Genomic DNA, 25917 nt, shown 5'->3' on the forward strand with positions numbered 1-25917 from the left:
TCAAAGATTGCTGCCAAATAACTTCGTCAGCTTCACATCGGTCTTTCGAGATATCACAGAAACGAGCCTTTGTGCTCTATAATTGGGTCTTGAATCCTTCTCTGCGCCGTCCAGAGTGATACGTAAGTCGGCAACTTTTTTTTTTCTAATCTTATTTTATTTATCTGCCTTGTGTCGTCCTTTTCCCCCCTAATTCTCTTCCGGCTCGTCCCTCTTGTTGTACGTATTCGGCTGCTAACTTAAAACCAAAGCTCGATGTCATAGAATCCTAACGATGAAGTCGAGAACTTTTGCGCCGTCATGGGCGCTCTTCTTTGCGCTGCTCGCTGTTCCCCAACTTGCGACTGCTTTCTACCTCCCCGGCGTCGCGCCTAAATCATATAAACATGGCGAAAAAGTCCCTCTTTACGTCAACAGCATTAAGCCTGTTGCTGGCCAAGATGCGCTTCTACACTCCGTCATGTCCTATGACTATTATAACGAGATGTTCCAGTTTTGTCAGCCCGAAGGTGGTCCGTCATACGTGTCCGAAAGTCTCGGTAGCATTTTATTTGGCGATCGAATAATGACTTCACCCTTTGATCTCAGCATGCAGAAGAACGAGACATGCAAGAAGCTATGCACTTCGAAATACGACACGGCCGCTGCGCATTTCGTCAACAAGCGTATAATGCAGGGCTACGCCTTGAACTGGCTCGTGGACGGGTTGCCAGCAGGACAGCATCTCCTCGATGACCTCACCGGAACTACATTTTATAGTCCGGGCTTTGCTATGGGTACTGTCTCGACTACTGATCCGAACGGTCCGACCTTCTTTAATAATCACTATGACATCGTTGTCGAATACCACAAGGTTAACGGGAAGGAAGACCAGCTGAGGGTGGTGGGTGTAATTGTTCAACCTGCATCCAAGGCATACAAGGGAGGCAATCTTGACTGCAACGATAATCAGACACCGCCTGTTGTCCTTTTGGAAACCGAGAGCGCTCAGACCGAAGTCACATTTACTTACAGCGTATACTGGACCGAGTCGCCTACTGCTTGGGCTACACGATGGGACAAATATCTACATGTTTTCGACCCTAAGATCCATTGGTTCTCTCTGGTTAATTCGGCCGTTGTTGTTATATTCTTGACCATCACGGTAGCCTCGGTTCTCTTCAGGGCTCTCAAGAAAGATATCGCGCGATACAACCGGCTGGATCAGATCAACTTGGAGGACTTTTCAGGCGCCACGGATCTCGAAGACGGTGTCCAGGAAGACTCGGGCTGGAAGTTGGTCCATGGAGATGTTTTTAGAACCCCGGCGCACCCTCTGCTCCTCTCCATCTTCCTCGGTAACGGCGCTCAGTTGTTCGTTATGACCGGCTTTACTATTTGTTTCGCCTTGCTAGGTTTCTTATCGCCGTCTAACCGTGGTTCCCTTGGAACTATTATGATTATCCTATACACGCTTCTTAGCTTTGTCGGCGGTTACGTCTCTGCGAGAGTCTATAAATCAATGAACGGCGAGAAGTGGAAGCTGAACATTGGTCTGACTCCTGTTCTGGTTCCCGGCATTGTCTTCATGACATTCTTCTTCCTTAACCTATTCCTATGGGCCAACGGAGCTGCCGGTGCCGTCCCTTTCACCACTATGCTGGTCATTATTGGTATTTGGTTCATCATTTCGATTCCCCTTTCCGTCTCCGGCTCCTGGCTTGGGTTTCGCGCTCCGACCTTTGAACCTCCTGTCCGAACAAACCAGATTCCGCGACAGATCCCTCCCGCTACTACTTACTTAAAACCACTCCCAAGTATGCTATTGGTTGGTATTCTACCGTTCGGTGCCATCTTCGTCGAGCTGTACTTTATTATGAGCTCGATTTGGTTCAGCAAAATTTACTACATGTTCGGCTTCCTCTTCCTCTGCTACGGTCTCATGATCATCACCTGCGCCGCGGTTACGGTTCTGATGGTGTACTTCTTGCTATGCGCCGAGAATTACCATTGGCAATGGCGATCCTTCCTGGCTGCGGGTATGAGTGCAGGCTATATCTTCGCCAACGCCCTAATATACCTAATTAGCAAGTTGTCCCTGGGTGGCTTGTCCGGTACTGTCTTGTATATCGGATATAGCGCTTTACTTTCCTTCCTTTTCTTTATCTTAACAGGTATGTTATCTATACTATTGGTGTTTCTTTTCTTTTCTTTTTCATTTTTTTTTCCTTCACTATACTAATATCGTGATTTAGGTTCCATTGGATTCTTTTCGAGTTGGTGGTTCGTCAACAAGATCTACCGCTCCATCAAGATCGACTAAAGTAGCACGCTGGGAGAGAAGACGAGCAGGAGAGTCGTAAGGGCGAATGACTCAGGGTAGCCGCAATATCTGTACTATATGAAATGTTGTACGACCAACATCTTTTTTCTGACGCATGCCGTCTTCGAAAGTCCGCTTTTTCACGAGGTGGGATGGGATTTAACGAGTTGCATAAATGTAGCCCTTCGAGTTCCCAAAAGGGCCTGGCGTTCTGGGGGGGCGTTCTTCCTGGTGCAGAAGAGGCTCACGCGAAAACCTGTAGAATAGAGCCAAAAAAAAAACTTTGTCTGGGTAGTCAAGTTCCGGCGGAGCAGACAGGCATACGACCCTCCGCGGTGTACTACCTTCCTACGAGGTATCTAAGTACTTTTCTTAAAAATTATGAATAAAAAGTATACCTATGCGTTTCCTATCATTTGATATTTTCGTTGGTGTGCTATTCTTCGTAATCCGTGAATGGTGATCCGTAATGTTCACCCGCTTGTGTGGTTAGGACATGTACGTCTGAGTAATTGGACACTGCCTGAGACCTAAGCTTACTAAAGCTGTCACTAACTGACTGAGAATCATAGTAGAAAATATCAAGACGAGGGGAGATCTAAGGAGGGTGGCTATTTTCGTATATTATATCCGTTTTGTCCATGTATTATGGACTAATATATTCATATATCGGCCAGGGCTGTGGCCCACAGAGGCCTTAATGTATGAGAAGGATTCGCTGTAAAAAGTAGTAAATAGAATATAAGGGTATTTTCGCTATTCAAGAACAGCATGCAAAGTCATGCATATGGATGCACATGCTGGATCTCCATGCTCTCCGAGTTCTATTCCCATAAACACTTTCTCGTCGATCTGCCAATGTCCATTTTTACTCATCGTCATCCTCATCGTCGTCAGCCATAAACTGGAACTGCTTCTTCTCGCCTACCGGCGACGATTGAATCGGTCCAGGGCCCCCAGTAACGCTCGCCCGCCGCCACGCCTCCCTCTGCTCCTTCTCCCGCTCGGCCCGCAGCCGCGCCTGCTCCTCTCTGGCCCTGCGCTCGCGTTCCTCGCGCTCCTGCCTCTCCCTCTCTTCCGCCGCCTGCTGTTCTTCCTTCTCGCGCTCCTTACGCGCCTTCTCTTCCTCGGGATCGTAGTTCTCCGGGTCGACGCCTTTCTCCGAGAGGAAGGCTAGCGTGGCCAGGGCGCCCTTGCGCACCGACTCTTCGCTCGGCCACGGCACGAATTCGACGTCGCTGAACGGGTTCAGCTTCCATGGTAGCTCGTCCTGAGCGACTACCGCGTCGCCGGCGCCCGTGGTGACGAGCTGCTGAGACTGCGACGCGGGGTCTTGCTGCTGCTGCTGCTGTTGCGCGCCGTTTACGTTCGCAGGTGTTGTGGCGCCAGTTAATGCGCCGTTTGGCGTCCCGGCGGCCGGTGTCGTGGCGGCCGTTTCCGTCCCTAGTCCTCCGCTATTCTCGGCTTTCGGTTCGGCCGAAAGGCCGTTTGCGGCGCCGGCGGGAGGGATGGTAGTTTTGCTGATGCGACTGGCGTAGGCGAGCAGTTCGTCGTAGTCGATGTCGTAGCTAGGGCGATCGGACGGGAAGACGGTAGCAGGGGCGTTGACGAGTTCCTTCCGCGTGTTCGCTAGTAGGCGCAGCGTTTCCTTGATCTGTGTGTCGAAGCTAGTCGTAGCTGCTCGTAGATCCTGAATGCGTCGATAGTTAGATTGGTGGGTTTGCACTGAGAAGGTAGATGGATCAGTTCCCATGTATCTAGCGTTTAGAGAGAGAAGGGTTAAGAAGAGGAATCAAAAGGTAACAGAAGAAAAAAAAGCTTAAAAATCCAACAACATACAATCTTCAAGGCCCTTATTCAGTTCGACGTCGGCAAGCCCCAGTTCGTTCACTTGGGTTACGGAAGGATGATATTTAGCAATTGAGTCGACCAGGGTGCCTAAGGCTTTTTCGACGCGGTCGAAGCACACATCAAGCTGCTTATCCATCTTGCGAGTATATAACAGATTATACCAAGACTAGAAGATGTATGAAAAAAAAAATTGAAAAAAAAAAGAAGGGATTGGAAAGGATGAAGCTTTGAGGTTTTGGTTTCTGATTAGAGTTGAAAAAGAGGTACGTACCAATTAATTGCTTACTATGTAAATAAATCTACCTAATCAAATGAATGCGACTAGCGGGGATGAGTGATTGCAATTGGGCTTAGGTAAGTTTGGTACGGGCTGACGGGCTGACGGGTAGCTATTTGTGGCTTGTGGATAGACGGATGTGGCTAAACGGGGCTGCCAACCGGAATTCTCCGAAGGGTCAGCCGAAGAATGTCGCGCAGCTTCCATCGAAAACCGAAATCCAAAGTTGAAGCTGTCACCAAGTTTCTCAACATATATTCTCAAGACGTTCGCGTGCCATTGAGCTTCCCTACCGACATACCCTTCGACTCCAAGTCAAAATGTCGTTCCAGGTACGATATACACCAGGTCTCCAATTCGCTTAGTGGCAATCAACCAGTTTTGTATTGTTGCATCATCATCATCACCATCATCAAAAGCTTGTGTGGGAATATTTCGAAGCTCTGCTAACTTGGCGAGACTGCAGTCTCCCGTTCTACGGGAATACCCGTCCTACAAGAGCCCCTACGGACCTAAGTGAGTACGCACCGAATATGCGTTGGTCGAATATGGGATTCCCAATTCGGATGTGTGGCGTGCTGTTAAGAGTTTGAGATGCGCGTATGGATATTGGAAAAAAATAGCACAACGGATCAGAAGAATGGTAAAAGGCTACTCGAATATTGGCTAACCGATGGACGCGCGAAAGGTACCACTACCAACCCCACGTCGGCGGGTATACGTTCAAGCAGATTGCCAGGCTGTAAGCATCTCGATTATCTTGTTACCCGTTCAGTCCCAACAGTTAGATCCATCACTTGCGAAGCGTACATGCTATCCGCGCAGGTTGAGACAACTTGGGCTTTGCCAACAGCAGCATGCTAACAATATAATTTGCAGCGGACTTAGGGCCAGCGCTTTCGGTGGCGTAGCCCTCTTCGGCGTCATTTACTACGCCTCCGGCATCCCCAGAGTAAAGAAGGATATCCTACAAAAGATTCCCTTCCTCGGTGGCTACTTCATCGACCATGTTCCTGCATCAGACAACGTAAGTTTCAGCCACGACTTGTTGAATTCAAATAAACCACTACTAACTGGCTATAGCCCTTCTAAGCTTGGGTCGTATTGGAGGTTTCTACTAGAGGAAGACAAGGGGAGCGCGATGCTAGAATAGAGCGCATACTACGAACTTCTGTACAAAATAAGCACCCCAATAGATCTCCCTTTGAGCTCCAAGACATTCCATCCTTACCTTTTTGGTAGTATTTGGCACGACTCTATTTTGCACCACGGTCACCGTCAGCCAACCTCATGATATTGCCTGTCTAATGAATGTGGTAGTAGTACAACAACAGTTCTTTTTAAAACAAGTCATTCCACAGGTCCCCCTTTTTTTTCGCCGTAATCTATGTCTTAATTTTTGGAAGCCAGCTCTTCCTTCATCTCCTTCTTGATGCGTGTAATGGTTCCAGCACCTCCATACACAAGACCTGTGTAGACCATAGCGACACTTGCGCCAGCATTTAAAACCTCCAGGGCTTTCCGCCCATCCGTAATGCCTCCTGTTGCAAAAATGATCTTTGGTTCTTGAGACTGGATGATGATAGATCTTGTCTCACCTTCGGGAAGCTTAGTGATGGTTTCTTCGATAACGACGGTCCCATCGGCTACCTCCTTTTCCGTTTGAGCAGGTTGCAAGGACTGGCTATCTAACAATGTCCGGTACCGTCGCACTAAGTCTACGGTTCGGTCGAACATTTGAGGGCCAGAATATCCACCCGTTTCCGTCAAGGTGTGTTTCTCCTTGGGGGTTATGTTCACCTTAGGCGGGATCAATTTACTTCGACGCTTCGTAGTATTGCCGACAATGACCCCATCGACGCCACTCGACCACACAGCCTGCACGATGCCTTTCATCTGGAGTTCTTCATCCTCATCCGGCGAAACCTTGACCATGACTTTGGGTGGCTGCTTCCTGTCCGTACGCCGCGCCTCGTCAACTACGGCGCTCAGAATTTCTGTCAAGGGTTTCGCAGCTTGTAAATCGCGCAGGCCGGGCGTGTTCGGACTGCTCACATTAACAACGAGCACGTCCGCATACGGCGCCAATCGCTTCACGCAGTACACATAGTCTTGCTTGACAGCTTCCACATCACGTTCGTCCGTCTTACTATTCTTGGCGATCTGTACCAATAACAGGTGGCCAGGTAACAGACTTCCAGGAGGAACATTAGCCTCGCCGTTTAGCACGCTGGCCTCGTCCAACCCAACCGACTTGGCATACGACCTGACCCGATCCCGCAACCTCCTGGCCATGTTGTCTGCCCCGTGCGAGTTCAGTCCGTACCGGTTTATCAAGCCTTCCAAAGTAGGAATACGGAACATGCGCGGTTTCGGGTTACCTTCCTGCGGCTGGGGCGTACAGCCGCCCACCTCAACGACGGCAGCGCCGAGGGCGAACAGCGGATCCGGGATTTCAGCATGCTTATCGAGGCCCGCAGAGATAGCAATGGGATTCACCAGTAGCTCCCCGAAGACGGGGACGGCAAGATCCGGGTCGTCAGACAGAGATGAACTAGCACGCTCTCGGGGGTGGAGTCCTAGATCGTACAGGGTTTTCATAAGGGAGACGGAAGTATCGTGCGCGTCCTCAGCGTCCGAGTAGACAAAGCGGAGTCCTGGGGGTACGACATAGCGATGAACGAAAGCGCGAGTATCGGTGCTGTAGATGTAGATCAGATAGCCGGATACAACTATAGACGTCGCAAACAATGCCTTTCTAACGCGGGATACGGGTAGCGACTCGCCGGAGGTCCAGACGTTACGGGTGGCAATTCGGGTACGGAAATGGACGGGAGATCGTAGGGAGGAAGAAGAAGATAGCGGGTTCACCGGGGAGCTGAGGAAGCGCCGAGCTATTCTATGATAAGATGCCATGTTGAAGGGCTTGTGATGGGCATAACTGCCCTCAATGGGCTTGTAATGGTTGATGGGATTTGAGATTCTGATATATCTATGAATATACAAAAAAAAGAAAAGAAAAGAAAAAGAAAGAAAGAAAGAAAAACCGAGAGAATTAAAACTCGGTGCTTGTGTAAATCGGTAAATCGTACCAGGTAGAATCATGTATAAACCAAAATGTTCGAAGCTTAGAATCTTTAAGTTCTTGGCAACGTCACAAAACCAATCATAACCTGGATATCAGTGGATCTGCCCGTCTGTTAAAGTTTGTCAGGGATGTTGTTATGTACCTAGGTACCTACATTCAAGACCTCCAGCTGTCAGCTGTCAGGTGTTATTTTCCTTGTACATACGGATCCGTACCTCTCATAGTAAATAAAACATACCTCATGAGGATATTCGCATTTATCACTATGAGAAATCTTGAACGAAAATTAATCAACAATTTCATATTAGGCATTGAGACTAAGGGACTAACGCAGCTAGCTAGGTATGCTTCAATTTCAGATGAGCATTTTGTGTTTCTGTCTGTTTTAGAGCCTTTCCATTTTCCGATTCGCCAATACCTACAGCAATGCCTTTCCAGCTGGACCTAAGTTCCTCTTGGATTGTGCACCTGGTTGACTATGGTCTCCTTGCGACGGCTACGTATATTTACGCCGTTCGTGATATAGGATCTTCTCGCACAGGTCTCGGCATTTTATTCTCTCTCATAATCATCCAATTCCTGGGCTATGCCTGGTTATCGTTCGTCACCGAACATACTCCGAACCCCTATCTGGTGCGTACCTATCTATAAAATAACTTCTTACTTTTAAACTCTTTGCTGCATCTACTCAGAGCTAATCCAACGTTAGGATGAAGTATTCCACATTCCTCAAGCACAGGTCTACTGCGATGGGAAGTTTGGCATATGGGATGACAAGATTACCACACCTCCTGGACTGTTAGTTTACACTACCGTCTTCCCTAATTAAATACACTCACAACTAACAACATAAAGCTACATCTTAACCATCATTGGAGCTAGAGTATCGAAACTTTCATGTTCGGTCTACAGTCTCCGGGAGTTCAACGTAAAAACCATCTCTTATCTAGCTATAGCGGCCATTACAGCTAGGGCTCAACTTCAACATCTAAAGAGAGCGAGCAACGGACAATCTCCAATCTTGTACACCATAGATTCCTTCTGGACAGGGATTAATGTCACCCTCTTTCCGGTCTTATTCTTCTTTTCAGGCTTATATTACACAGATGTCCTCTCTACATTTGTTGTACTACTTGCTTATATCAACCATCTAGGCCGAATGCGTTCAGATAACCCGGCAGTTGCAAGCAGCATTCGTACCATTGCGGTCGGGCTCGTAGCGCTGAGCGTTAGACAGACCAACATCTTCTGGGTGGTGGTCTATATTGGTGGCTTGGAAGTCGTTCATGTTATTAAAACCCTCTCCCCGGAACCAACGAATACCCCGACTTTCAAAACGCTGTCAGAGCAGATCAATTTTTATGTTTGGAGGTATTCACTCGGTGATATCCACGATCCACCCTTAAACCTAGCCTCACCAATTGGTAAGTCACAAATCTCACCCTCGACTATTCCGTCAACTAAATAAGTAGACCTTGTTCTTTCAACAATTAGCATTGTTATAGCCGCAGTCTGCAACCTCGGAACCATTGTGCGCAAGCAAATTTGGCCGCATCTGATCGTCCTTGCGGCTTTTATCGGGTTTGTCGTTTGGAATGGCGGTGTTGTTCTAGGTGAGTTGACTGGCATAAAGACACCCCTTCTCACAAATTCCATTACTGATATAAAATAGGGGACAAATCCAACCATGTAGCAACCTTGCATTTGGCCCAATTGTTATATATATGGCCCCTATTCGCATTTTTCTCGGCGCCTCTTTTCATCCCTCCGCTTATAGACCTAGCGATATCTGTACTCCAAGTTATCACTGGTTCGACCAAGCCAGGTCCGACCTCGAAGGCACTTCCCGTCTCCGAGAATGGCCCTGGAGAGACAAGGAAACCCAGCCAGTCCGTAGCTCTGAAAGCATTCAATCGCATTGGATCGAGCCATACCCTTCATTCGGTTCTTCTCCTTGCCGGCGCTCTAGCAATTACTGCTTTAATCGTGCGGTATAACACTATTATTCATCCCTTCACGCTGGCTGACAATAGGCATTTTATGTTTTACGTGTTCCGGTATACGATCTTGAGAGCGTGGTGGATAAAATACGCTCTTGTCCCGGCCTATGTAATATGCGGCTGGCTGTGCTGGGTCACTCTGCAAGGCAATACCTCTTCTACGATACCTCCTCAAAAGCGCCAGTGGATATCAACGCCGTTCGATACGAAATCCAAGGCTTTTTCGCCAACTACAACTGGAAAAACTCCGAGTGGTGCAGCGAGTACAACTGTGGACACAACAACAGTACCGCCATCTACGTCGACTGTGCTGATCCTCCTCGCAGCTACTCTCTCTCTTGTAACAGCACCGCTAGTTGAACCGCGTTATTTTATTCTGCCGTGGGTCTTCTGGCGCTTGCTCGTCCCGGCACGGCCCGCCTTTCCTACGTCAGAGCCGGGTCCGATGTCATCAGTTTCCCGACACCTCGTACCGCTGATTGAGACGGCGTGGTTTCTGCTGATAAATGCAGCAACTATGTATGTGTTCATCACTAGGCCTTTTTATTGGCGAGGGCCAGACGGCGAGCTACTAGACAACGGGAATGTACAAAGATTTATGTGGTAGTTAATTGTAACATGAAAGATACCTAAACTAATATACCTAGGTACCTAACGCAATATTCTGCAAGTAGATTGATCTCACGATCAAAAGCCGAATGGAATATAATTACTTGAACTTATAAGGTACTCTTAGTACTCGCCTAACAAAGGAGGTATTGAAGACTCTATCTGAGTAAACAAGTATGATACTTAAGAAGTACCTAACCTATATTGACCCCTTTTTTCGAAGTTAAATAGTCGCATACTATGCAGCAAACATCAAATTCTTGTCGACATCGCTTACAAAGTCAAATTCGTATATAACGGCGTGTCGGCGAGTGGGGAGGTGAGATGGTGAATAACCCGACTTTTAAGCCGGTGATGTAAATAGAGCTCTTTTCTTTTCTCGAAATTCTCTCCTTTTTTTTCTCTTGGTCTTTAGCATGGTTTGCTTTAAAGCCAAATACCCCCAAGCCGCCTGAACGCCATCCTCGAATCGCAAACCGTCAACGCCGTGCCGTGCCGTGCCATATACAATATCCATCCCTCCGTTTAATGCCCTATTTAGGGCAACCATGGTTTAGTTTTATACCGTGTATTCCCATATGTCTGTTCACCCCGACCGTAAATCCCCAAGAGTGAACAGCCGAATCGATATGTTCGATCTCAGTATATATAGGGCATGCAAGTTATCAATTCGCTATCGTCCGATTTCATCCGGTTATTAAGAATAGAGTAGAGTAGAATAGGGTAGAGTAGAGTAGATAGCTTCGGGAAACTAATCATAGACTCAACCTGTCCAAGCTCAGACGGTCTTGACTCCGTACTCGCTTCACAACGCCTAGTTTGAAGAATCGCTCATCACCGCCGGCTGTCCGACCACCGATATACCATTTATCGGCGCCGAGAACATCGCGGAAGCCCTCGCTGCTGCTATCGCTTCCTCGTCGGCGGCCGGGAGCTGGAATCGGCATACCCGGGCGATGTGGTTGGGGGGAGTGGTGGTGTCGGGGTGGCGATTGTAGGGGTATTTGGTTCATAACACCCCCTGTTCGTTGCTGGGGTTGCTGCTGCTGTTGCTGTTGCGACGGTGATTGGGCTTGTGCATGTGACGTCGAGGACATGGACCGAGCCCCCGAAGGGGAGGAGCCGGATGCGGGTTGCGAGGTATGCTTGTTAGCTTGTGAAGTTGCTGAGAGGGCCGGCGGTGTCTGTTGCCGAAAGGCGGCGAGGAAGGAGGACAGGAAGAACGGGCGTTGAGAGGAAGGCATCTTGGCGATATGCGACGAGAAGAGAATAGGGATGTTGGAAATAGGCGAAGGAACGAAGGTCGAGACGGAACGGCGGGAAGCACAGCGTATGGAATGATTCCCTGTAGACCAGGGCGACCAGCGCTGGCGGCGAGGCCGATGATCGGTGAAGATTAAAGCACAGTCCTATTGTAGAAATGAAATGTGCATCCGCGTCCGCGTCCGCGTCTTGTGTCGGCGTCTGAAATTATGCGTCGGATCGGCCAAAAGGGTATAAAGAAATATCAGTCGACATTTACTTAAAAGTGAACTGATAGTTTGATAGAGAAGACAAAAAAGAATGAAATAGCAGAAATTATTCTATCGCGAAATCAACAATGAATTAAATATTTTATTCTATTTTTTTCAATAAATGTGGTGTTGACATGTGTAGATCAAAATTGTATTGTCATCAAGTTGTGTGTGTGTGCGAGGTAAAAGGTCCAAAAATCCTGACGTCGAGGCACATTACTTGAAGGTCAGTTATCGGTGGCTTGCCAGCAAAGTAACAAAAACCCCTCGGCCAATCCCGGGTAACATGAGTAATTGGTTATTACATAGTACACAAACGGCCTGTCAGGTGGGGTAGAAAAAGCCTTTAGTGGGGTTTTCGATTTAGAAATGGAGAGGTTTTGATAGGCTCTTTGTTTTTGTTTTTTTTTTTTGAGCCCCTTAGCTTTCCGGTTTGCTAACAGCCTACAGCGCTAAATGAATTCCGAATAACCTTGGAAGTTAGATCTACGCCTAATACTAGTTTTTTGTGTCTTTGTAGCGTTTGCCGCCTTATACCTACAAGCACACGAGAAATATATACCTCCTATATAGTGGACCTAGGTACCTAGGCACCTAAGGTATTGGATATATGAAAATCATTCGATTCAATCGCCGATCCGAGGTACGTTAGTTCCGTTCGTCCTCCACCCCCCTTTTTTTTCGGTATTCTTTACCCACGCTTCCCCGGATTTCACCATCCCCATTTCTTTTTCCCCCGCTCATCAGCCTTGACAGCTGAATCAAATGTTTTTTTTTTTTCTTCTTCTTTTTTAACTCCTAACTTCATCCTCCGAGGATCGCCGAACACTAAAAACTTCAACATTTTGTTCTTTCACTGGTAGCGCTTGCGGGGTTGTCCCCGATCCAAACCTTTGGTATCGTCTAATAATTATCTCGTCATAATAACGTGTGGGAATGATGCAAGTTGCAACCCATCGGCGTAGCATATAAGTTCCTTGTCCAGATTTTCGTTATCTCAGCATCGCTGTGTAATAGTAAGCTTCTTTTTAACGACAACGATCAGATAAAAAGCCACAAGGATACGATACATCTACGTATACTGTCACCAGGGAGGGAACTGGGTAATGAATGCGGCTTGACGTTAATATCATGCAACTTATACAACTGCGAACGATGGCTTACATGGTACTGTTTATTTTAAGTGGTACCGCCTTTTCAAGAAAAACGTCTCCATCACGCAACTCGCATGTAAACTAGTTCCAGTTCTACCTAGCTGATCGTTTCGATGGGCCCAACCAAGTCGTCTGCATCTCGATCTACCTTGCATAGGTACCTAAGGTAGCTTTTACGCGAGCATGGCGATAGGAAGACTCTTAACAAGTAGAGTCGGCATGCACTTCGTTCCCTGACCAATGCGATCGGGCTGCCCTGGTCTGAGTATGCAACGTTCTTTTGTCGAATATAAAACACGCCATAAATTCCTTCGGAGATAGGGAGTATTGCTGTCCATACCTAAAAACTATTCAGCGTGGAAGAAGAACCACCGTATTATACCTAATTTGCGCAGGTGTCACCCGATAATTGGAAAATTAATTGGAAAATTGCTTAGGTACCTAGGTTACATGGCTGGTGAATATCCAATATAGTATAACTCGTCGACAATATCATTCGCAGTAACTTTGGATAGGTATAAACAATTTGATACACTCTCTTTATTTGATAGGTTCACTGCGAATAGATGTATATAATTCAAGTCAATATTTACACTACAGGAAACATCCATGTTCGCTGAAATATGTGTTCAAGGTATTGTGTACGGAACTAAGGTAGGGAATAGGTAACTATGAGTTTATCAATTCATAGAGTTGAAAAGACAGGTACATAAACGATCCACTCATTTTCTCAACGACATGGAACGACCCTTAGGACGTGAATTACGGCCTAACGGTACGCTACTGGCTCGAGCTGTTTATCACGAATATACGATCAGTAAAGTCTGGGTTGACTAGGGGATTATGTAGCTCGGCGATCGTACTCATACATGCCGCTGCTGGATCACCACTGCCACTCAGATGTCCCTCCCAATATTCGTTACCCGGAAATGAATTACCATCCCACGCGTAGGATAGGACAGGTAAATGAGACTTGTCCTCTGGTTGGGGCAAGTCAGCTGGATTACGCTTTGAAAACATGACAATGATGTTGTGTAGATTCGCGGCATCACCCATCTGTTGCTGAACATCGTCTGGTACATCGATCCACGCGAAGTTAAGTGTCCCAATATGTGTCAGCTTCCGCCCTAGAGCCATGACCGACTCTCTGAAAGCGTGGACGAAAAGTTCAGGTTGAAGGCGATGGTATAGCCATACACCGAGGCCCAAACCTACTATGTAGACGAGCGCCTTTCGCCCCATAGCCATTGCGCGGTCATTTGCCTCCATAAGCAGAATGTCGGCAGAGATACGGATACGCTCAATATAGGCACGCGTGTTGAACCCCTCGCGGCGGACTTGAACAAATTCTCCCTGGCCAAAGAATTCTAAGAAGATGTTCGTCAGCTCCGGGTGCTGTTGCCTCTGTACTACGCCGTCCAAGATATAATTAGAATCCATATGAATCAGCCGCTCGAATCGAGGCCCAACCAGTCCTATTATGATACCCCTAGGCAGAAACGTCCCTGGCGGTTGAGGCCTAGCATTATTATAGCGGCTGCCCGAATTAATAAAGTAACTTGGGCCACTGACTCCTATCAAACTGCTGAGCATGATCTCGTCGTAGGTCAGATATTCTCGCAGGCGTTCGTATGGTGTACCTTCAGCGCCTATTGTATCCCAAAATTCAGTTGCGACTGGGTAGCTTTCTCCGGTACGTAGCAGAGTCGAGTCGTTTGGGCCAACGAAGGACAGGGGCCGCTTCTCTATAAGTCTCTGCACTTCATGCTGCCAGCTCCAATCCGCGCCGTACAGCTGCTTTTCTAAAGAAGTTCCATGCGTACGCTTATGAGCTAAAAACCGATCGACCAGGCCAGGGAAGCGATCGTGTATGACAATGCGGGTATCAAACGCGTCTTTCCGGATGATATCTGGGGGAAAGTTGACGACCCTGTTTGTAGTGGTAGGGAAGTGGAGCCCAGACTCCTGGAGTCCGTAGAGCTCCATAGGCGATGGTGGGGGATGTTGTGAAGCCATATTATTAAATGCGTGGGTTAAATCAAGATGTCTTTAAGGGAGAGTACTATGGTACTTGTCGAGTTGTTATAAGATTTGAAGAAAATGAGGTGAATCGCCGTGATTATAACATGCAGGCGAACATGCAGTATACTTTAACTGTTACCAAGAACAAAGCATTATTTATTCACAATAATCCTGAAAACTATTGTACAACAATTGTACAATATACGCCTCGCGTGTTTAAAAACAGGCCGTGAGTCACATCGTAGGCAATCAAGGCTCAGTCTTCAGCCGCAAATACATTTACCTTTCTAGTGTCATTTGATGCCAAGGTTTACGTGCTCTCGCTGCCTACCCAAAGTACCTAGGTAGTCAGCCTAATGACCCTATCGTGATGATGTATGATCTAGAGGCATGTACACAACAATTATCTATTTTTCTTCGTTGAGTATGGGGAAGGGGGGGCTTGCATACTTTGTTTATAATAAGCATGCCGGCATGCTTTGTACAGGGATATTGTCTATATATATATCACGCATATCGGTATAGGTTAGGTTAGGTTAGGTACCTACCTAGATATACCTGGTATTATTATTTAACTTACATAGTATGTTTTCTAAAAGCTTTCTTAGATGCCCATGAGCTTTGTTGTCTGATCGAACACTCATTTCTCCACTAGGACTTCTAAGGACGTGAATGATCCATTTCTACGCCAATTACCCACTGTTAACAAATACCTAGCATATAACCCCTTTTGAACGACACGACCTTCAACAATCAATTGTGTCTTATGCTACAAAGATCTGTGATGTGCAACCAACAACCATATCCTGTTTTAATTACAGCGAATATTCTTTTAAACTGACACCTTCTTTCCGAAGGGATTCGTGGTAAAATCTCCGCCGGTGTCTGTTATACCTTAATTGATAAACCATGCCACTGACACCAGTTTTTAATGTAGGTAGTAACGTGAAATCCTTTCAACACTAACACACGTAACACAAGATGTGTGTCGTCTTAATCGAAGTTTTCGAGTATCATCTCTAAACCAACAATAACTTCAAAGAGGCAAGCAAGGTGGTTAGGATGGATAATAGCAATTTAATACTATTAAATAATGAATGAGAATTACGTACCTACGTAAAATACCTCTCTGACTTAGGTACTTGGTCTTATATAAAACTCGTCTAGCATCTGTTGCCGTATGATATGTAAAGTGCTATATAGAAACTGTCAAATTGTAACATATTGTCCATAATAAAATTGAATAAAATTACAGGCTTGAATTATGATCAATGAATTCGAGCCCAATTTTAAAATTTTAAAATTGTTTGTTGGAATCGGGAGCCGAATTGGGAACCGAATTCAAGAATTTTCATCCGAAGGCACATACAAGGTAGTAAGGGCTTCTTCACAATTTTTCCCTACATGAAACCAAATCGTTACAGACAACACTAACTCTGCGACAGTATATTAAAGTAGACGAGCGCCGATCGCTAAGCATTTGAATCCGGCACTGGTTTTGATATACCGCGCATTTGAGGATGGATGCGGCGCAATTAATTGGCATATCATGATCAAGCTTTTCTAACCCTTGCAATCCCCGGGAATCGACTTCTGAAAGGGGGAAGATGGATTTAAATGAAGTTAGCCTGGGATCTCCCCTGGCGGGTGGTTCGGTTTTCCCGTTTATACGGCCTCCGAGGATTCGACAAATTGATACCTCTTGCTCATCCCATCGAAACTGTTTGACACCTTAGAAACAGCCGATGAGATGCAAAAATATCCTTTGCACCCTTCAATGAGGCTCTTCGTGTGATTGCTTTTTTTTATTAAAAAAACAGTAACATCACTACCGGTTCTGAGGCCCCTCCTGTTTGTGTCCTACCTCCACGTGGGACGTATCAGTGATCAACTGACATATAAGTAATAAACTGATGATTCCGAGGTCTTCTAGAAAATCAAACTATACTATAAGATGATTTATGTTTGTTCGTAGCTGACTTCCCCTGTCGGATCGTCCTTGCCTTAGCGGCTTAAAATAGATACTCATGTGCTACCCCGGATTGTAAGCCGTGCAAGTATACCTGCCCAGATCGGAAGCTTCCCTTGGGACCAACATTGGTGATTTCGTAGGTTCTATGGATTTCTTATGCCCTTTCCCTCCTCACATTAATGACCTTGCCTTGTCAGTGGGCTCACTAGGCCCCCTGCGTTAAACAACTAACTCACAATAAACCAACTTGACATTATTGTCCTACCACAATGCCCTCGTTGGAACTAGTCAGCAAACATCCGTAGGAGTTCGGAATCCAGTCACTTGGATGCAAAACACCGGATGAACCTAGTTGGGTTGTTTGTGAATATTCTGATGAAGGAACAAGTTACCTGTGATGGCGCCGTATAACAAAGTCTGTCTCCCCAGGAAAAGATATATAAGCCTCAAGGCCCTCCTCTGTTCCTTTACCCGAAAAGCATCATCAACACCACATTCCTTTCTTCTATCCAGGCAGGACCACCAACAGTTTACCAGCAACTAGCTATTCGCTCCTTCACTCTACTTCTAGACATATCTATCAACCGGTTCATAATACCAAACCACCCGACAAGAACACATAACTACTACTTATCACAATGTACACTGTCGCCAAGGTCGTCATTGCTCTGGGTGCCCTCGTTGCCCCATCTCTCGCCTTCTCGGGCGACATGACCTACTTCGCCCCGGGCCTTGGAGCATGTGGCCTCTACAGCACCGAGAGCGAAGCGGTCGTCGCCATGTCGCCCAGCCAGGACGGAAACTGCGGCAGGACCATCAACATCAGCTACAACGGCAAGACCGCCAGCGCCGTGGTCGTCGACAAATGCCCCGGCTGCGCTGGCGACAGCATTGACGTGTCCCCCGCCGTCTTCGAGCAGCTCGAAAGCTTGGGTGCGGGACGCGTCCAGGTTAGCTGGGAGTACGCCTAAATGGCCGGGTAGACCTGCCTACCTGGATGGTGTCCACGACGGGTTTCACTTGTCTATATTATTGGTTGGTAAGCGGCGCTGGAAACGCACAACCCGCATATATTAGTTTTTCTTGTCATCAGGGGTATCATCGCTGGCACAGAATGGGTTAAGGCAATGGGTTAAGGCAACGGAATTGCGTAGAGGAGTCTCGGACTTAGGTTTGTCACGATGGGCCGGGCCCCATTACGAGTTTCTGCGGTCACCGGTCAGGGACCGGATATAGTGGCTTCGGTAAACATAGACCAATATAAGCTTGCATTGCATATTAAACACTACGCACGTCTTATCCATTTGTGCATGCGTGCGTGTGTGTGTGTAGTAGCAGCGGCAGCAGCAGAAGTCTGGGAATAGTTACAGAACACTGGAGTCTGTTGTGGGTAAGTTGTGAACACCCAGCCTCCTTTATTTTAAAACTGACATTATACCTTCTAAGGTACCTAATACTTCACTACGCTTGAAGAGGTTATCCCACCCAAACCGGGTTCATAAAATGCCCTTTTTTCGTGCTGGTTCTATGTCTGTTCTGTTCATCTCGTTAGGAGACGTCGCCTTGAGTCTACTGAAATGTAGGAGGTACCTGAGTTAACTGAATTTTGGTTTACTCTTTTTATTAGTTACCAAACAGTTATTTATAAGTTAGAGGTAGCTATATTCTACATACTCTCAAATTGTGATATTTGCTTTTTGTTTATGACTATTTTATCTACTACTACCTAGAATAAAGACTTCCTGCACTGTATCTCAACTTTCATTTCTTCCGTCTTCGGACCTTGCGGCCACTAAGAATTTCAAGAGTCGGGTACGACTTGCCGAGGCGAGATAGGAGATGGTGGTGTCATATTTTTCCTTCTTATCGGGGTACTCATAAAGACTGCCTTTAGAAAGAATGATAGTTTTATTCTGATAATCTTGGATTAAATTAGGTTAGGTACCTATACCAATGAAGTAAACTAGAGATATTTGTTTCACCTTTAGAGACAGGTGATGAGAGCTAAGCTGCAAATCTGCCTGATCTTTAAATGTGCATATGCTCGCGCTGTGTAAGCTGAATAAGATCCTTATGTCGTCACTCAATACACTGCTTATTTTGAGCATTTCTATAACGTCTATGTGAGTTGAATATTGGAGTTTCTATCTCATTTTGCATCCGCGTGAGTAGCAAACGAGAAACAAGCCATATATCGTCGCACCAAGAACTTGATAACGTGATCCAAAGTGGAACTATGTACATAATAATATACACGGGAACTGTTTTTCTCTAAGCATCTCGATGTCTCGGTGTAAGCACCTTTTGCGCTTTCTTGGGCTTACGTACTCGCGGAGGCTCACCACCGCCTACTTGCTGTAAGATTTGGTGGCAATTGAATCATCCTCGTTGCCGAGAGCTGCTATATCGCGTATTCGCCTCCTGCTCATCGACAAGAAAAATACCCAGGATGGTCGATCCATGATTGGGTGGGGCAAAATCCACCTTATACATGCTTTGGACGTTTCGTCGACGGTATGACTCGTATTGGGAAGGCTGCCGTGGGCCACAGCGATACCTGTATAAGGAGTTGCATCCATTACACCCCTAAGGTCCGGATTAAGTTAAGTTCGTGATTCCTTGCTAGAAACCTGGTTGCCTTCCCACCTCTTGGTCACATCGTGGCATGCATATTTGCTGGCATAACAATTTTCTTTCTAGGCGCTGACCAGAGGAGCCAGAGGAGAGGACCCTTAACGCATCCCCTAGCCTATAGGCTGTCGCCAACTCCTCGAGGACTGTAGGTTTATCAGTTCTTGGACTTAGATTTACATGTGGGTATTGGTTCTCCACGGTTGCATTATACCATGCTTCAGAAGAGATCATCCGCCGGACAATTGTCCGTCGATAAACCGAGAATCTTGGAGTCTCGCCAGTCTTATCACGTGAGACCTTCCTGGCAAACGAGTAAGCAATATCGCCCGTCCTCCACGGTTTTCCATGTACGATATTCCTTCCAAATCCAGAGGGCCTGCTCTGCCTGGCCCCTGTTCGACCTGGTTGGGCAAGATCCCTAGTGCACCTCCCGACGCGCTACCACGATGCTTACGGAGGAAACGATTAGCCATCAGCACTAATTAATCATTGCATTAGGCCCGTCAACCCGTCAAAACTCGGGACATACAACTGACTAAGAGTTGCTCCATTGAGGGTTTTGCTGCGATGATATGCTGCCGTAGTAGAGGATCTACTTAATCCATATAAGCAATATAAATCAATGGCCACTAGGAAGACGTCATGTGACGGCTGCTCGAATTTGCGATCGGAGTAATGAGTCGAAGTTGGAGGAGAAGGTAATGGTGGAAATAGACCGAGATGGTTTAGTCTAAGGATCCAGAAAGGAAGCTGTCGCTAGCAATGAATTAAACAGATGCTGGATTGGCGTTTAGACATCGAGGATCCTCGTCGTGCTTGGGCACGTTTCCGTATGCCTTAGCCGCATAGTTACGTGTGGTCACATCTCCTCGAGCGGGTTGACAGAGTTTACTTCGGACAGATGAAACTACGGGATACGGCCAGATATTTGCAGACCTCTCTGGAATGGGGCTTGAAGTGGAGTATGTTCTTTGTCAACGAACCACGTGAATATCGACGGCTTGGCAGGCCATCCTACGGTTGGATATAGACATGAGAATGTCACCGTACGTAGCAATTGTTGTACTTTTATGTAAGGCAAATTGCATGGGGGGGCTTGGTTAGTACCTCTTAACCTAGCATTGGAAAGAGTTTGCGATGGAAAGGAGCTGGGCGCTTGTGTAAGACTGGGTAAAATATAGCCGACCGTTAAAGAAGAATAAAAAAAAAAAAAAAAAAATAAAGTGGTTTCTGAAAGAAAAGGTTGTTTCCATATCCAGTAAACAAGTCCTTAAGGATAATAAGTGGTATGATTTTTACTTGGTTCCTACCTCTAGGTAAGTATGATGCTCTAGTAAATATGGATCCGGGCTCGCTTATTCGTTCAGACGTTCTCAAAGTAGAGAGACTTGCCTCTTGTTTATGGATGAGATACTACAGTATATAATGTACACCAGTAAACCCTTGAATAAATGATTAAGAAAATCTCCGATTGGTTTGAGCCAAGTGGAAAGATTCCTTATAGGGCTTGTATCTTATTCATGTTGTCTGTTTGATTGGACATCGTGAGCACCCCTGTTCGGTTTTCGGCGGGAGACGTTTTATGCCTCTCTACTAGGCGGCGAGGTCCCCACATAGCAATCTTCAGGTGAGAGGACGATTTACTTGCTAAGCTAGGTGTATTCAAAAAGGGCTGGCTAGGGTCCTTCATAGCGTCTCAATGATCCGGTGCAGAATGGTAAGCTACCAGGAAAACTGCAAGGCAATCTGCAAGGCCACCTGCAATGCTTTACTATAGAATGGACCTTTGCGTGAGCAGTATCTTCCGACCCAATCGGATTGCCCCGTTTAAGCTGAGAAGTATCCCTGCAGGTTTATACCTCAGGTTAAGGTACCCATTTACAATTCCTCGTGTCAACTTAGGTATAAGATACCGAGAAGTTACTTTCTTCAAAGCCTAGACCTCCTGTTCTCGGCTTGCCACTCGTTGAAGGTGATCCTTTCCCGATCCTAAACGATCCCCCCATAACTATCACCCATCTCTTCTCTTCCTAGCTTAGGAATGATTCCACGGAGTTAAGTAATCGTGCAGAAGGTTCAATGTTGTTTTCGATAGCAATCCTTGCAGCGTATCTAAGTGATTGTCTTCGGCATGGCTATGGGCATGGCTATGCATAGACTCTATCACAATGCACCAAAGCCCCACACTACCCTGTTGAGATCTCTCCCATCTTGAGCCGGACTTTAGTTTATGTCTGCGGGAACCTTTATGCCGAAGGACCAGCCGATCCACTCACCCTCCGGTCTACACTTGATGCCTTCACATATAGCTCAGTCTTCCGAGCTCAGTCTTCCGTGTCAAGTGCCTCAACGGTCGCGATCCTCCTTGCAAGCGTGGCAATTCACCTTGGCCGGTTCTTAGGAGTAGCATTCTCAAGGAACGGAGAGCCAACTGCGTAGTTGCTGTCGGGCTAGACCAACGAGGTCAAAGAAGGGGAAGCTAAGCGCCGAGGAAATCACAACAAGTGCTCATCTGCTTAGAAGCCTCTCTCCCGCGCTGAGGTCAGCGCTACCGAGCCGCGATTCATCTAAAATACTGCGAAAATGCTCAGTAGTTGTGTTTGAGTGGCCGATCAAGGAGTAGAAGGTAGGGCCACATGACGTGAAGACTCGTTGTCATGCATATCGATGTCAACGGTTGAAGCAGTCGTCAAGCTTCACGCTTCCACGGCTTGTCAGCCATCTGTGAATAGCGAGACGAGGCCGTCGATATCGCGCAGCGAGTTGAACGCGAAGGTGTAGAACTGCTATCTAACTGCTACTGTTGTCATTCGCCTACATACCTAAGCATATCAACTGAACCTGGGTATCGGCTCATAGTTCCACATGGAGTTCCGGACCGCTTATAGTCGGCCGCATGGCAAGATTAATATACTCGATACATTACCACATTACCAGGTACCTAGGTAGGTTAGGTAGTAGTATATATATACCTACCTATCTAATATTGAAAACGTGGAAGTTCGTAAAAAAAAAAAAAAAAAAAAAAAAGGCACATGTATTCGGCGGTTGCGATGATTGGTAATTTTTTCTACTGTGTATAAGAACAACATCGGTTGCTGCATCGACATTCTGAAGTGGGACAGTGACCTACCTTGACGGCGCGGCTGCATAGGCACGAAAGGTACAGGGAAGATACGGGTTGGGCGTCTTGTACATAAGCTTGCATGCAAGATACGTTTAATGTAGCGTGACTCAGGAGGCGCCTATAACAAAGGAAAGATTTCAAACCGACAGAGTAGAAAGCATGCAAATCATAGATACAGTACCTACCTAGCATAGGTATTACGTTATGCAGATACGCATACGTTATACCTGTACTTTTATACCTTATGTAACTCAATGTCACGTACCTCGGTACCCTGAGTCAATACTTACCTCTCGTACTTGGTTGCCTTACACATGCTAACCTTAAATTTATAAAACCACCGTAGGGGGATCTTGTCATACCTAGGTACCCGCAGGAGAGATCTACTTGGAAAACGATATGTTTCATATACCGCGACCCAGATATAGCCACCGATAGGACACTAGGTAATAACCCTAGCTCGGTGTTGATCATCCGGTTAAAGGTAGCGCTCCATGTTTAGCACTCTCCAAGTAACCAAGTAACGACATTATCAGCCAAGCGAGGAAGCAAAACCGAACCCACGTTTGGCAACTCGAAAGGCACAGGTACCTGGTATAAGAACCCTTGAAGCGTGCTTTGCTGATATGCGCATGCATTGCATCGGCTGCATGCCGGTCGTAGTACAAGGTGACCACGGTTGACGCCAAAATGCGAACCTCTAGTTAAGCTTAATTTAAATACCAACCATGCCTCTAGTGCCTTATATTATACTACGTTATACCGCATTATACACACTTTATTATACTTTATTATACTATATTATACTAGGTACAATACATCATGTACACGTACCTAACCGTTAACCTAACCTGACCTAGCTAAAGGTATGAAACATTACATAGTAGATACCTGCATCTTCTTATACATCCCCATACCTAGGTATCTAGGTAGGTATGAAGTACCTCTCTTTCGGCTTACATATGTTAAAATCCCCATACATAATCTGGAACTTGGCAAAAGCCTTTATTTCTATATTAAGTGCCCTTATAGCTTTATACTACCCAAGGTTAGGTACTATATCTACCTACCTAAGCTATGTAGTTATATGTCATCCTATACATACTCGCTTTGGTATTCGACAACCATCATCTTCATTTTTCTTTTTCTTGCTTCAACTCTCAAACTCCCACCCTCCATCCTCTACCCTCTCTCTCATTCTCGATGACGATGGCAAATCTGGCACGGAGAGGCTCTACAACACCACAACAGTGGAGTAGTAAAGAGAGCACTGGCACCGGGACCCCAACTGGGCGTCAGGCTTGCGAAATTTGCAGAGAGCGGAAAGTTCGATGTGATCGTGCTGAACCTAGATGTGGTCGATGTACCCGTCTAAGCCTACGATGCGGCTACGATAACAAGCGCCGTTCAACTCGAGATGATCTACCTGCCCAACTTTCACAGTTGGAAGACAGACTAGCCAAGGCCGAAGCACTCCTCTCTATGCCCAGGACTCATACAATTCCTACCCCTCCTCATATCGAAAAACCCCCAACACCTACCATGATAGATCCCACCATGATAGAGATATCGCCATCTGCTAATCAACCCAATAATGCTATGGAAGTGGATATTAGTCTCCCGTGTGAGACGAGTCTACCTTGCTTAGATGGCAACGACATGGACCTATTCACCAACTGCAATGATTATCCCGAAAGCACTTCGGGTTTATCGTTAGACTGGACACAACTATCGCTACCGCTCCTAGAACCCACCGTGAGCCCAACTGCTCTAACACCACCACACGTCTCTTACCCACCTCATATAATGTCATCTTCCAGTCACGAAGATGAGATAACGACGTGGGACTTAGCCGCGCTCCATCAAAATTATTTTAATTTTATCTATTATTATTTGCCTTTTCTCAGCAAAGAACGTTTTAACGCGGAGCTCTCCACCAACGGAAGCTCTCCTGCGCTTCGCGCTCTCAGCTACGCGGTTGCCTTAATGGGCTGCACTACCTCGGTGCAATACGGCCATTTACAGAATACATATTATACGCTAGCTCGTAGCTACGCCGAACAATGTGAACGGGAAGCATCGGAAGGAGGCACCGCCAGCCTTAACCTGTTCCAGGCCCTGGTCTTTATCATAAGATTCGAGATCATGGACCATAAACTAACGAGGGCCTGGCTGACACTGGGACGTGCGGTGAGAATGTCGAAGTTGATGGGATTACATCAAATGGACCAGAACGTCAAGCGCGACGATTCGAGCTTGGACATGGGACTATACCTCCCCCCTACAGACGACCCCATGCTCATGGAAGAACGGAGACGCTCGTTTTGGGGATTGTATATATTCGAAAGCTTTGTTCGCATGCGTACTGGGATGGAGTGTGACTTAGGAGCCGCAGAAGTATGTCAAGCTGGCATTAAAATCAGGATCGACGACTAACTATACGAATTAGGGATTTGGCATCTATCTCCCGTCGCCCGGCTTACTAACATCCGATTTCGTGCCAAGCAAGATGCCTTATCTTGGTAATTTAACCGCCGATCCATGTCCCGAGTTGTCATCATTTGCAGGCTGCGTTTTGATGATGGAACTTGCCATTAAATGTTTCGATCACGGACGACTTGCCGAATACGCGTCAACAAGAAATGGTTTCGTAAGTGGATTTTTTTTTTTTTAATCAGCAAAATTCTTGCACTCCATTCACAACAACCAAATGAAATTTTGAGATATAGTCTTCCTCGAATAATTTCTACGGCTTAAAGTCTTCAACTCCTACCTAATACTCTCTTTGACTAAACAAAACAAGTAACTTACCTTTTTTTTTATCTAGTGGGATAGTCACTATAACCTAGTGAAGGTCATAGAAGAACGATTTGGGATGCTACATATGCATCTAAACGCTAAATCGATCCGCGAAGACCCTATAGCTTTCAGTCTTTATATGAACCTACGCGGTACGGAAATCCTTTTCCACGAGGTTGCCGTCAAATTAGTAGAAAGGCAGGGGTTTCCCCTTCTAGCCGCTACTGAAAGTCAGAAACGCTCTATGGCTGCCGCTTATAAGGTTGCGAGTACTATGCGTCTACACTGGCCTTCAGGGCAACTCGATCGCGATATCCTCAACATGCAGGCTACATTCCTTGCATGGCCAGTAGTAATGGCCATGAAGGCTCTTGGCCGCGAATTGAAATGCTCTACTCAAATCAAGAGCGAAAGTACGAACTGCGCAGTAACTTCTCTGCGCTTGCTCAGAGCCGCGCTGGACTATATTGAAGAGCCTGGCGGATATTGGCATCGTTGTACAACTAGCATAGTGGCGGCGCTCCAAGAATGGGATGACGCGGGCGCATTTGATTCCAGCGACATATGA

General features: G+C 46.5%; 9 protein-coding genes across 9 annotated transcripts; 5 read left to right on the top strand and 4 right to left on the bottom strand.

Moving 5' to 3' along the window:
- The first annotated feature begins 99 nt into the window (after nt 1-99).
- On the top strand, nt 100-2717 carry F4812DRAFT_418133 (Nonaspanin). The gene is made up of 2 exons (XM_047933227.1): nt 100-2153; nt 2235-2717. The coding sequence occupies exons 1-2, from the start codon at nt 275-277 to the stop codon at nt 2300-2302; spliced, it is 1947 nt and encodes a 648-aa protein (XP_047792875.1). The 5' UTR covers nt 100-274; the 3' UTR covers nt 2303-2717.
- A 141-nt stretch (nt 2718-2858) lies between these two features.
- Nucleotides 2859-4416, bottom strand: F4812DRAFT_270195 (vitamin-D-receptor interacting mediator subunit 4-domain-containing protein). The gene is made up of 2 exons (XM_047930898.1): nt 4142-4416; nt 2859-4059 (listed from the first exon to the last, which is right to left on the bottom strand). The coding sequence occupies exon 2, from the start codon at nt 4053-4055 to the stop codon at nt 3171-3173; it is 885 nt and encodes a 294-aa protein (XP_047792876.1). The 5' UTR covers nt 4056-4059; nt 4142-4416; the 3' UTR covers nt 2859-3170.
- Nucleotides 4417-4750: 334 nt separating this feature from the next.
- On the top strand, nt 4751-5522 carry F4812DRAFT_456571 (ubiquinol-cytochrome-c reductase complex subunit-domain-containing protein; the record flags this gene model as incomplete). The annotated part of the gene is made up of 5 exons (XM_047937009.1): nt 4751-4762; nt 4897-4946; nt 5119-5172; nt 5310-5457; nt 5514-5522. 5 exons carry the CDS (start codon nt 4751-4753, stop codon nt 5520-5522), a joined length of 273 nt encoding a protein of 90 aa, XP_047792877.1.
- A 300-nt stretch (nt 5523-5822) lies between these two features.
- Nucleotides 5823-7346, bottom strand: F4812DRAFT_456572 (FMN-linked oxidoreductase; the record flags this gene model as incomplete). Its single annotated transcript, XM_047937010.1, has 1 exon — nt 5823-7346. One exon carries the CDS (start codon nt 7344-7346, stop codon nt 5823-5825), a length of 1524 nt encoding a protein of 507 aa, XP_047792878.1.
- Nucleotides 7347-7728: 382 nt separating this feature from the next.
- F4812DRAFT_270272 (glycosyltransferase family 59 protein) lies at nt 7729-10504 on the top strand. Its single transcript, XM_047930899.1, has 5 exons — nt 7729-8151; nt 8228-8316; nt 8374-8942; nt 8991-9131; nt 9191-10504. Exons 1-5 carry the CDS (start codon nt 7945-7947, stop codon nt 10123-10125), a joined length of 1941 nt encoding a protein of 646 aa, XP_047792879.1. The 5' UTR covers nt 7729-7944; the 3' UTR covers nt 10126-10504.
- Nucleotides 10505-11620, bottom strand: F4812DRAFT_270273 (uncharacterized protein). Its single transcript, XM_047930900.1, has one exon. It carries the CDS (start codon nt 11369-11371, stop codon nt 10883-10885), a length of 489 nt encoding a protein of 162 aa, XP_047792880.1. The 5' UTR covers nt 11372-11620; the 3' UTR covers nt 10505-10882.
- Nucleotides 11621-13354: 1734 nt separating this feature from the next.
- Nucleotides 13355-15178, bottom strand: F4812DRAFT_270300 (uncharacterized protein). The gene has a single exon (XM_047930901.1). It carries the CDS (start codon nt 14809-14811, stop codon nt 13576-13578), a length of 1236 nt encoding a protein of 411 aa, XP_047792881.1. The 5' UTR covers nt 14812-15178; the 3' UTR covers nt 13355-13575.
- A 2066-nt stretch (nt 15179-17244) lies between these two features.
- F4812DRAFT_418147 (RlpA-like double-psi beta-barrel-protein domain-containing protein-containing protein) lies at nt 17245-18077 on the top strand. Its single transcript, XM_047933228.1, has one exon. The coding sequence runs from the start codon at nt 17428-17430 to the stop codon at nt 17758-17760; it is 333 nt and encodes a 110-aa protein (XP_047792882.1). The 5' UTR covers nt 17245-17427; the 3' UTR covers nt 17761-18077.
- A 5682-nt stretch (nt 18078-23759) lies between these two features.
- On the top strand, nt 23760-25917 carry F4812DRAFT_456577 (uncharacterized protein; the record flags this gene model as incomplete). Its single annotated transcript, XM_047937011.1, has 3 exons — nt 23760-24947; nt 25000-25200; nt 25378-25917. The coding sequence occupies 3 exons, from the start codon at nt 23760-23762 to the stop codon at nt 25915-25917; spliced, it is 1929 nt and encodes a 642-aa protein (XP_047792883.1).

This window comes from Daldinia caldariorum (assembly GCF_022478825.1).
Source record: "Daldinia caldariorum strain CBS 122874 unplaced genomic scaffold F4812scaffold_3, whole genome shotgun sequence".
NCBI classification, from domain to species: domain Eukaryota; kingdom Fungi; phylum Ascomycota; class Sordariomycetes; order Xylariales; family Hypoxylaceae; genus Daldinia; species Daldinia caldariorum.